The sequence below is a fragment of the Schistocerca piceifrons genome, chromosome 2 (genome assembly GCF_021461385.2).
Source record: "Schistocerca piceifrons isolate TAMUIC-IGC-003096 chromosome 2, iqSchPice1.1, whole genome shotgun sequence".
NCBI classification, from domain to species: Eukaryota; Metazoa; Arthropoda; class Insecta; order Orthoptera; family Acrididae; genus Schistocerca; species Schistocerca piceifrons.
In genome coordinates this window covers 819082507-819095215 of record NC_060139.1, presented here as the reverse complement: position 1 = coordinate 819095215, position 12709 = coordinate 819082507, and the positions used below count along the sequence as shown (strand labels likewise).

Genomic DNA, 12709 nt, shown 5'->3' with positions numbered 1-12709 from the left:
GAGTTCCTAAGTCTGAAGGACGCACTTCTGAATGCTCCAGTTCTTGCCCACCTAGACATGTTCAGCCATTTTTGTTTGACAAGAGATTCATCAAAGCTGAGTTGGGTGCTCATCTACTCCAGAAATTTGAGGAAAATGCTACCATTGCCCAAAGAAGCCTAGCCTTTGCCACCCGTGTTTTAAAGAAATCAGAAAGAAATTATTCAATAACTGATCTATTACCATTGCGAAAAGAAGCGTAACCGTTGCTAGCCGAGTACTAAAGAAATCAGAAAGAAATTATTCACTAACTGAACTAGAAGCTCTAGCACCTATTTGAGCATGGTCTAAATTTCGTTTTTTCTTCTCTAGCAAACGCACTGAAGTCTATACAGATCATCATGCATTATACTTGTTGTTGTTGTTGTTGTGGTCTTCAGTCCTGAGACTGGTTTGATGCAGCTCTCCATGCTACCCTATCCTGTGCAAGCTACTTCATCGCCGGCCGAAGTGGCCGTGCGGTTAAAGGCGCTGCAGTCTGGAACCGCAAGACCGCTACGGTCGCAGGTTCGAATCCTGCCTCGGGCATGGATGTTTGTGATGTCTTTAGGTTAGTTAGGTTTAACTAGTTCTAAGTTCTAGGGGACTAATGACCTCAGTAATAGAGTCCCATAGTGCTCAGAGCCATTTTGAGCTACTTCATCTCCCAGTACCTACTGCAACCTACATCCTTCTGAATCTGCTTAGTATATTCATCCCTTGGTCTCCCTCTACGATTTTTACCCTCCATGCTGCCCTCCAGTGCTAAATTTGTGATCCCTTGATGCCGCAGAACATGTCCTACCAACCGGTCCCTTTTTGTCAAGTTGTGCCACAAACTCCTCTTCTCCCTAATTCTATTCAGTACCTCCTCATTAGTTATGTGATCTACCCATCTAATCTTCAGCATTCTTCTGTAGCACCAAATTTCGAAAGCTTCCATTCTCTTCTTGTCCAAACTATTTATCGTCCACGTTTCACTTCGATACATGGCCACACTCCATACAAATACTTTCAGAAACGACTTCCTGACTCTTAAATCTATACTCGATGTTAACAAATTTCTCTTCTTCAGAAACGCTTCCCTTGCCATTGCCTGTCTATATCTTAATTCTTCTCTACTTCGACCATCACCAGTTATTTTGCTCCCCAAAAAGGAAAACTCATCTATTACCATAAGCATCTCATTTTCTAAACTAATTTCCGCAGCATCACCCGATTTAAATCGACTACACTCCATTATCCTCGTTTTGCTTCTGTTGATGTTCATCTTATATCCTTCTTTCAAGACACTGTCCATTCCGTTCAACTGCTCTTCCAAGTCCTTTGCTGACTCAAAGTTTTTATTTCTTCTCCATGGATTTTAACACCTACTCCGAATTTTTCTTTTGTTTCCTTTTCTTCTTGCTCAGTATACAGATTGAACAACATCGGGGAGAGGCTACAACCCTGTCTCACTCCCTTCCCAACCACTACTTCCCTTTCATGTCCCTCGACTCTTATAACTGCCATCTGCTTTCTGTACAAATTGTAGATAGCCTTTCGCTCCCTGTCTTTTACCGCTGCCACCTTCAGAATTTGAAAGAGAGTATTCCAGTCAACATTGTCAAAAGCTTTCTCTAAGTCTACAAATGCTAGAAACGTAGGTTTGCCTTTCCTTAATCTTCCTTCTAAGATACGTCGTAAGGTCAGTATTGCCTCACGTGTTCCAATATTTCTACGGAATCCGAAGTGATCTTCCCCGAGGTCGGCTTCTACCAGTTTTTCCATTCGTCTGTAAAGAATTCGTGTTAGTATTTTGCAGCTGTGACTTATTAAACTGATAGTTCGGTAATTTTCACATTATACTTGTATGGTCTTCAAAACTGAATCATTGCAGATTAAAACGTTGGGCATCGCATCTTCAAGAACTCTGTTTCACAGTAATTCATATTCCTGGTTCACAAAATGTTGTTGCTGACACTTTATCTCGTGTACCCATTGGCGTAGAAGAAAGTAATATAAAAACGAATCTTGAGAAAAACTTCAGTATGTTGAGTATTCATAACTTTGTCTTTGAGAACTTTATTGCTTCCTTTTTAAAGGATATTGCACCGGAACAGGATATGGATCTCGTCTGGAAAGACCTGAAAAATAGTTGGTACGACAAAACAGAGATAAGACAGTACTACCTTGTATGCAAGAACATTCTCTTTAAGTAATGTACTGTCAATGGCTCATTTGGTGGCTTACGCATTCTTGATGATTTCGCAATAAAATTCAGTTGGTACACACATCTCAGTCACGCTCATTTTGGATCACGTACTTATTTCAGCAAACTTCACACAACCTATTACTTCAGTAACACGAAAAAAAAATTAGAAAAGCTTTATCTGTATGCAAATTGTGTCAGAAAGCAAAGCCATCTACTGTTAAACACTGTGTTCCATTATTTATCATCATTCCTACAAAGTTAAAAGCATTAGCAGCTGTAGATCTTCTAAGCACGTTCGTAAGAGATAAGAATGAACTTTCGTTTGTTTTTGTTGGTTTAGGGTTAACTTCTGAATCTGTGTCACTCACGCCGGTACAGAGAGCCACTGACAGAACTGTATCTCATGCATTTGTAAAGTATTTCCTACGTGAAGCAGGTCACGTTAACAAGTCAACCTCGGACAACGTTACCCAATATAGAGCAGGCATTTGGGCTAGAACTTTAGGAAATCACAGATAAAACCTATATTCATCTCTCTTTATTGGCCAAAAGTTAACCCTTTTGAACGCCTTATGCAACAAATCAATAAACGTTAAGAATACACTGTCATCGAAACCATCAGAATTAAGATGAGCACAAACCCATGTTTCAGAGTATTTTAAAAGCACTGACTCATGATTCTAATTCTTTGTTTCTCTTATTTGTGCTTAAAAACGAACAGCCACTAGACCGAATGCAGACCGAATCAGAGAGCTTGTACCTTTTACTAACTCAAGCAGATTACGTCAGAAAGGGGTAATATACCTAGCGGTAAGTAACACCAAGAAAGCTGCAGATGGAGTAAAGAAGTCACAACACACTAAGTTAAACGTCAAAAAGCTATACATTGGCCAGAAAGCACTTGTAAAGTCCTATCGTTTGTCTCACAAAAATAAGCATCTATGTCATGAAATTTTCTTGGTGTACAGTGGATGTGATAAAACATTTCCCTACAATCTACAGAACTCAGGAAATAGTGTATATACTTCCTCCACGTGCAAAGACAAATCTTTGTTTGTAATACTCAAATCAGAGTATTCTCTTGTACATTTTGTAACCTCATTCCTGTCACTTGCGGTATTATTTATAATTGTAGCTTCTTGTACTCACTTGTTTGTAATTTAAAAAAATACTTTCTCCTTGCCTTAGCACAACTAAGAAAATCCGTATGAAATTTTTGTGGAAGGGGGGTGGGGAGGCAGAGGATAATGTAAGGTTCTCATATGTTCTTTGCTATTGTAAGTAATGAATCTTTACTGTTACGGGGCAAAGATGAATGAGCGCACTACAGTAGTAGCGAATAGCTTCCGTGAATCTTTCTTTAATTTTATTTGTGATTGACTTGTTAATCTGCTAGTTCTACGGTGCTGAGATTCTTATTTGAGGCGTAGTAACGTGCATTTGAGTTTTTCAAAGAATGTGGTCTGCTTACTGTGAAGGAGAAGCTATCTAGACTACTTTATTATGGGGATTAAAACTGGCATACAATGTTTTCTTGTTCGTTTCATTGATAGAGAAGATTTTGAATGAATTTTAAAGGTATGTTTGTAGTGTTTTTGTAATGAGAGAATTTCGTAATTGTTTAGGTCTTCTAATATTGTGCACTCTTTTTCTCCACAGTCAGCGTCTTATTTATCAAAAACGATTTTCCTTGAAGTAAAACTGATCTACATGATTCATAGTAAAGATTTGAATTTTTATCGTGTGTGTACTGCACCCTACGCCACTCGAAGCAACAGATTGTTTCTGTAAAAACGATTTAGAATAGATTATTTACCTTCAGCTAATGCATCTTCTGATATGTCTTTGCTTTCGAGAACATCAGCACTCCAGATACATAAACAGCATGCTGATCAAGAGGTAAGTCACATTTGTTTCTCGGTCGACCTCACCTTCCATTATTGAGCCAACAGTGTATAATCGGAATGGTGAGGGGTCGTGTTAGCAGGCAGATTAATTTTCACTGAACGGTATTAGTAATTTTAAGCACTTATTGTTTTCCGAGTAGAGTAGTAATTTATTTTTTGTCTACATTCCTAGTCTAACATTGCAGTTCATGCCACGCAAGGTTCATAGCGTGATTCGGTACTGAGTTTTAGTTATATAGTTTTCATTCAGCATACGATTTCTTTGGGAATTTAACTGGTTTCACTTTCTTTATTTCAGATTTGCAAATAATGAAATTAAAGTTTTATTTCACAGCAGTATCCACATGTGCAACACAGGGCTGACAAACAGTCAGCTTAGCTCAGCAATTGACCATGTTGTCTTAAGTACATGTAAGATCAGGAAAAAGTTTTCGTAATCGATCTATTATCTCATATATAGACATAAATGTAATAGAAGACTTACAACCTTAAGAGTGACGGGCACTTGTTCAATCTTCGCTACTCTTAAATACATCTCTTTTGGCAGCCAAGTGCTAATGTCTTCTAAGGCAATGAGGTTAGAACCTATGATTACGGGACCTTTTTTCTTATTTTGGTGCATACTAGCATCTCTGAAAGATAATCGGTGGAGTCCTGGTTTACTCTGTATGAAGCAGCATCTACAAATCATCAAGTAATCACTGTGACAGTCTACCTGCAATAGAAACCGAAAATTTGGTCGTTCGATTATGTAATTACGCGGTTGCATACACTATTGCATTTTAGTGAAATGGATATCGCCTGCGGTATTTTACGCTCATCCGTGCTGAAACATCCACCCTGATCAACAGATTTGCCACCATCTGCCTTCCCGCCTGTTCCCTCACAGGATGGTGACTTTATTTCATCAAAATATTCTCCCCCTTCTCCCTCCATTCCCTCATTTGTAGTTTTTAAAGGTTGAAGTTATAAAAGTCTCCGAGCTAATTTTTGTTCAGTCGCAGAACAAGTTTTACTTCACTAGTTCCCATGACCATAAATTTTTGAATTACCACGTAAGTTACTAGTGATTATTAAAAGTTCAGCTTTCAGCGAAAAAACTTACGTACACAAAGCAATGGCATCGTTTTTGTAGTTCCATAAATGATGTTGAGTCGTAACACTTCGGAACACAGTAACTGTAGTCAAATTTTAAACGGAAATGCTATCGTTACCGTGGTCCGCCACTATTCTGGGCCATGTAAGGTCACTGTATGATAATGTCAGGTGTGTGAGAAATCCTCACAGGAACACGATTCGATCTATTGTCACTGGTCTGTAATACCAATGGACATCGAACGCCGTGACACATCGTGTTTCAAACTGGACGCTTTTATCAGTACATCACGGTTAACTTGAAGCTTGACACTGCCAGAAAGTCAGCAAGTATTACATTATATTTCAGTTAGTAAAAAAGAAGCAAGACGTGAATATTTAGTTCTGATAAGTTTTTTCATATTGGTTACCATCGCGAAAAATTTATTAATGGACAGTCCCATTCTTCACCCTGACTGTGTTACGAACACTTTTATTTATTTTACATAGTCAGCTGATTTCGGCATTGTGCCCTCTTCTTACTTATCTACTCGTAATTTTACACCGTCATCCTTTGTGGGTGTATACGATGTCTTCTCTCAATGAAATGTATGATTACCCTGGTAACACGAAACTTCAGGTTGTATGGTTCAAATGGCTCAAATAGCTCTGAGCACTATGGGACTTAACATCTATGGTCATCAGTCCCCTAGAACTTAGAACTACATAAACCTAACTAAAACTAAGGACATCACGCAACACCCAGTCATCACGAGGCAGAGAAAATCCCTGACCCCGCTGGGAATCGAAACCGGGAACCCGGGCGCGGGAAGCGAGACGCTACCGCACGACCACGAGCTGCGGAATAAGGTTGTATATTGTCACCCATAAGAATGAAGGCGGTGTCGAATGCAACCCTGAAAAGACCCGCATAGGGAGTGTGTACAGTGTCGCAGTAGCATTGAATGGTGAGTGTTGCGTGTTCAAAGATCTGCGAAGGTACCGAGAGTATAAGGACTGGACCAAGAAGGGGTGAGGTCGCGTGATTTTCCTTATTGAGGACAGATTCAGTTTGCGTAGAGATTCTGGATGTATCTTCAAGGACGAGAGATGTGAACACGAATTGCATCCAGGAACCTCGTCGAACATAATCGTTTTGGTGGTCAAGTTGTATGGTATAGAGAGGCATAATGTTGTATTGGCGCACTGATCGTGAAATCTTTGAAAGAGTATATTCCATGGTCAACGTTACTGTGACACGTACTCCTTTCCCATGTGTGCCTTTTCAGAAGTAAATTGACCCTGCATTCATTTACTTGGGTGATAACGCTCGACCACATGGAACAGCGCTGATGGAGAAGCTCTTGTGGTAAGAAGATATTCAACGAATACACTGGGAAAGTTACCCCGACCTAAATCAACCACACACTTTCCAATGATCATGCAGAAATTGGCTATCGCGCTCGTGGGGAATGGAACGCCCTGCTATAAGAACTTCTTATCAACCTCGCGGTCATTACGGGAGCACGTTGCAAAGAGTGTTTTGCCTTTCGTGGATATCCGGGGGACAATCATGACTCATGGTGACTTTAGTGTAATTGTTGTCTTAATTTCTGTTAGTCTTCATTACGTGTTTCATTCAGTTACTTTCTGTACCTTACTCTAGCAGTTGTTCCTATGTTTGGTCATAATGAGATAGAGTTATGTTACTTGGCAACGACACATCATGTGACATTACGTTCGTCTTTATGTTTAATACATTAGTGTAGATCTGAACGCGAATATATTCGATAACGATTTAAAGAAAATAACTGCTGTAGTGTCGTAGTAATTACACATGAAAGCTCACATCACACAGAACATTGCTCTTGTACGTTTACGTTCGTTTGGCACCGTGGCACTAGTGATAGTTGACGAGTGCTAAGGGTAGCTGTAGGAGGTATAAACTGAAGAGTAAGATAGCGAGCGGGATACATCCATCAGATAGTTGAGTACGTGTATAGGTTGTAAGTGCTACTCTGAGATACAGAGGTTCACACAACATAAGAACCCTTAGAAGGCTGCATCGAACCAATCAGAAGAGACACCTAAAAGGAAAAAAGAAAAGACTACAATGTTGTATTCATATATCTTTCACACAACTCACATATATACATACATACATACACATGCGCGCGCGCGCGCACACACACACACACACACACACACACACACACACATTTATATACAGGGCTATTACAAATGATTGAAGCGATTTCATAAATTCACTGTAACTCCATTCATTGACATATGGTCACGACACACTACAGATACGTAGAAAAACTCATAAAGTTTTGTTCGGCTGAAGCCGCACTTCAGGTTTCTGCCGCCAGAGCGCTCGAGAGCGCAGTGAGATAAAATGGCGACAGGAGCCGAGAAAGCGTATGTCGTGCTTGAAATGCACTCACATCAGTCAGTCATAACAGTGCAACGACACTTCAGGACGAAGTTCAACAAAGATCCACCAACTGCTAACTCCATTCGGCGATGGTATGCGCAGTTTAAAGCTTCTGGATGCCTCTGTAAGGGGAAATCAACGGGTCGGCCTGCAGTGAGCGAAGAAACGGTTGAACGCGTGTGGGCAAGTTTCACGCGTAGCCCGCGGAAGTCGACGAATAAAGCAAGCAGGTAGCTAAACGTACCACAGCCGACGGTTTGGAAAATCTTACGGAAAAGGCTAAAACAGAAGCCTTACCGTTTACAATTGCTATAAGCCCTGACACCCGATGACAAAGTCAAACGCTTTGAATTTTCGGCGCGGTTGCAACAGCTCATGGAAGAGGATGCGTTCAGTGCGAAACTTGTTTTCAGTGATGAAGCAACATTTTTTCTTAGTGGTGAAGTGAACAGACACAATGTGCGAATCTGGGTGGTAGAGAATCCTCACGCATTCGTGCAGCAAATTCGCAATTCACCAAAAGTTAACGTGTTTTGTGCAATCTCACGGTTTAAAGTTTACGGCGCCTTTTTCTTCTGCGAAAAAAACGTTACAGGACACGTGTATCTGGACATGCTGGAAAATTGGCTCATGCCACAACTCGAGACCGCAAGCGCTGACTTCATCTTTCAACAGGATGGTTCTCCACCGCGCTTCCATCATGATGTTCGGCATTTCTTAAACAGGAGATTGGAAAACCGATGGATCGGTCGTGGTGGAGATCATGATCAGCAATTCATGTCATAGCCTCCACGCTCTCCCGACTTAACCCCAGGCGATTTCTTTCTGTGGGGTTATGTGAAAGATTCAGTGTTTAAACCTCCTCTACCAAGAAACGTGCCAGAACTGCGAGCTCGCATCAACGATGCTTTCGAACTCATTGATGGGGACATGCTGCGCCGAGTGTGGGAGGAACTTGATTATCGGCTTGATGTCTGGCGAATCACTAAAGGGGCACATATCGAACATTTGTGAATGCCTAAAAAAACTTTTTGAGTTTTTGTATGTGTGTGCAAAGCATTGTGAAAATATCTCAAATAATAAAGTTATTGTAGAGCTGTGAAATCGCTTCAATCATTTGTAATAACCCTGTATATATATATATATATATATATATATATATATATATATATATATATATGTGTGTGTGTGTGTGTGTGTGTGTGTCTGATTGAGTGTGAGTGTTGCGGCGATAATGCCCAAAGCTGCAAAGACTAGATTGATGCAGCTCTCTACTCTCTGTCCTGTGATCCTGTGCAGGTTCTTCATCGCCGAAAAACTACTCCAGTCTACATCCATTGGGAGCTGCTTACTGTCTTCATCCTTTGGTATCGCTCCAAACGTTTTAACACTCTCACTTCCATCCGTAACCGACGATTCTTTCATGGCCCAGGTTGTGCCCTAATCAACCGATCCATTTTTGGACTAAAATAATGTCATACAGAGTGTTCTGAGTATAGGTACAGATATTACGGTAACTGGTACCGTAATATGTCCCTACATCAGTGTGTTAGTTGTTTCCCTTTGCGTCTGACAGTCTTCCCAGAAACACATCGTATGACTTACTACTTCATGTTTTCTGCACAGTCGTAACTGGGACCGATGACCGTAGCAGTCTTGTCCCTTGAATTCCACAAACCAACCAACCAACAGTCGTAACTGCGCTGCAAACTGGGTTACGCCTGTCAATATAGATTATCCATTTTGCGTCCACATGTCCACACTTCAGTTCCTTATCTGCTGCCCAGGAGAAATAACCGTTAATGCCTTGTACCTGCCATGTGTACTTGGAGATACTACCCAACCTATATACATTCTGCTCGTGAGAGCTATAATTATTATCATAATTTGGAAACGAAGTAAATACTGATGTAATGTCGTTCAGTACATTGTCCTCAGTTACCATTATATACAGGGTGAGTCACCTAACGTTACCGCTGGATATATTTCGTAAACCACATCAAATACTTACGAACCGATTCCACAGACCGAACGTGAGGAGAGGGGCTAGTGTAATTGTTTAATACAAACCACACAAAAATGCACGGAAGTATGTTTTTTAACACAAACCTACGTTTTTTAAATGGAACCACGTTAGTTTTGTTTAGCACATCTGAACATATAAATGAAACCTCCGACGTTCAGTTGCGTGTTGTAACAAACACAACATACATCGCGTTTCTACAGAATGATCTGCCAACGTTGCTCGAAAATGTCCCACTGGAAAAGCGTCGACGTATGTAGTATCAGCATGATGGTGCACCCGCACATTTCGCAATTAACACTAGGCTGACCCTTGACAGGATGTTCGACGGGCGTTTCATAGGACGTGGAGGACGCATAAATTAGCCAGCCCGTTCTCCTGATCTTACACCTCTGGACTTCTTTCTGTGGGGTAAGTTAAAGGAGAATGCGTACCGTGATGTGCCTACAACCCCAGAGGATATGAAACAACGTATTGTGGCAGATGTACTGTGGCGTGTACGACATTCATTACGCCAGAGATTGCAATTGCGTGCAGCAAATGATGGCCACCACATTGAACATCTATTGGCCTGACATGTCGGGACACACTCTATTCCACTCCGTAATTGAAAACGGAAACCACGTGTGTACGTGTACCTCACCCCTCATGGTAATGTACATGTGCGTCAGTGAAAAAGACCAATAAAAAGGTGTTAGCATGTGGACGTAATGTGCTGTTCCAGTCTCTTCTGTACCTAAGGTCCATCACCGTTCCCTTTGGATCCCTACGTAATTCGGTGCTCTCCGATACACACGATCGAACAGCGGAGGAGTGGTACTCATGCGTCAACTTTAGGTTACAATATCTCCGGATGTAATTAACATTTACAGTGCAACAAACGGCACTGATTACGTATTTGTTTATATGTTCAGATGTCCTAACAAAACTAACGGGGTTCCATTTAAAAAAACGTAGGCTTGTGTTAAAAAACATACTTCCGTACATTTTTGTATGGCTTGTATTAACCAATTACACTAGCCCCTCTCCTCACGTTCGGTCTGTGGAACTGATTCGTCAGTATTTGATGTGGTTTACGAAATATATCCAGCGGTAATGTTAGGTGACTCACCCTGTATATCTGCGCTTACACTCTGACACGCTGTATATACATGTATGTTAAAAAATTTACTCTTGCTGTTGTCCCATTGGTGAATTCGTACGCGGAGTACAGTCGTGCAGTGGGAAACGGATCTGGAGGTCGACAACCCGTAGACAATAACGAAGATTTCTGCCGTCGGCGGGCGCTCAGAAACACCAGCAATCGAGCAACAAACGTTAGAACCGTTCATTGCTCGTCTTTACCTTTCTTTAGGTGACTCCACGACTGACCGTTACCGAAGCACAATGTAAGAAAGATGAATGACTCAGTACGTTTCTTTCCGCCAAAGTTGTAGTAGCTGCCCCCTCTCCTCCTCCAGGGTGCCTCAAAATTTCCTTAGCCTTTCAGAAGTTCTTGAGAACCCTCCGTTTTTTCCAGCAAATTAGGTTTTCCTAAGAATTACAGATTTTTCCAGTTTTTTCCCGACTATTCGCCACTCTGTTAGACCTAAAGAAATAATAACTAAAGGTATGACATAAAATCACGTAGGAGGCTACCGACCATTCTAGCGAATATCCGTAGAACTGTAGTGAAGCTCGCTAGCTCTCATAAAAAGTGATAGAGAATGTGAAGAATGACTTTATTGATCACAAAGTATGAAGATGCGTTTCGGAATTATTTCCATCTTAACAAATCCAAGTGTGAAGATAGCACAAGGGCAAGAGCGTTACCAGGTCTGCAGGTAGCATGAGATGTCAATCTGATGACTGAAGATGGGAATCATTCTGAAACGTGCCGTACATGCTTCGTGATCAATAAGTTCTTCACCCGCTGTAGACACAATGCGATCTAACCATCTTAACTACAGATATGCGCGTACACACTTTCATAAATTTATGACCAGGAGAAAAGTTTTGGGTCCAAGTAAGGGTTGGTGAACGGATCATGTGGAATTGCATTTCGTTCATGGACGCTACCGACTGAAGAGACGTCGGAGGAAGTCTTTTTACCTGAAAGGGGAGCACGACAGCAAATTCACAGGTTCGTATCGTCAGAGTACTGCAGTACCATTTCGAGAGATATACATCTTCTCCTAGTGTGTGCCACCACATATGTTGCTGCATTTTTTTTTTTTTTTTTTTTTTGATAGTGGGAGATCAAGAAATGAGGATGGCCCAGAGCAAGGTTGAACGACGTTGGGGTACACCTGGTAGTAGAAATTGGTGAGGAAATTTGGTGTTGTCTGAGAAAAGCGTGTCCGAGACGGAGTGAAGATAAGAAAGCGGGCAAGGCGTGGCACGCAGAGTAGTATATTGAGCGGGCAGAAGAGAGCTAGCCGGGCTGGGGTGCTGCAATAAGACCGCGCCGAGCCGAGCCGCGCCGCGCGCTGCCGGGTGTATATTGATTGGGTTTTAAGACTCCTCCCCGTCCGTGCCTGGTTCTTGTTTAATTTTTGCTTGTGAGGGAGCGGCGGGCGGCGGCGGCGGGCGAGGAGGAGAAAGAGACGGAGAGAGCGAGAGTGAAAGAAGCGGCGCGCTGCCCGCCCCCACACGTCGCCTCACCGCAGCAGCGCGCCGTGCCCGCCGCCCCGAGGATTGCCTTGCTGCCTTGCCGGCGGCCGGCGGCCGGCGGCCGGCGGCGACAATGCGCAGTTCAGCTGCCCGGGTCTCCGGAAGAAGGGCCCGCCCTCCGCCGGTCACGCAGAACTCTTCTCAATCGATAGGCACTGTACCAAATTCGCATCTTGGCTGGTATTTTGGCACCACAAGTCAGTAACAGCATTACTGATGTCTTTACGCTTTCACCAGTACTTTTTAATGTTATACAAGGTGCGTCTGAAAAGTTCGGCGAATGGTCTCAGAAAATAAAGTTACAAAAAAAAAAAAAAAAAAAAAGGAGGGGCGTTCAATAACTAATGGAACACATCTTTTTCTGAAAGCAGGATGGTTTTATTCAGGATTCTAAGGTTAGCACA

General features: G+C 42.0%; 1 protein-coding gene across 1 annotated transcript in view; it reads left to right on the top strand.

The window, feature by feature from the left end:
- LOC124775895 overlaps positions 1 to 12457 on the top strand; it is an 80015-nt gene extending 67558 nt beyond the window's left edge. The window contains exon 3 of the mRNA XM_047250729.1: positions 12199 to 12457. Coding sequence (XP_047106685.1) covers positions 12199 to 12457 — 259 coding nt within the window. The remainder of the gene's footprint in view (positions 1 to 12198) is intronic.
- Positions 12458 to 12709: the final 252 nt, after the last annotated feature.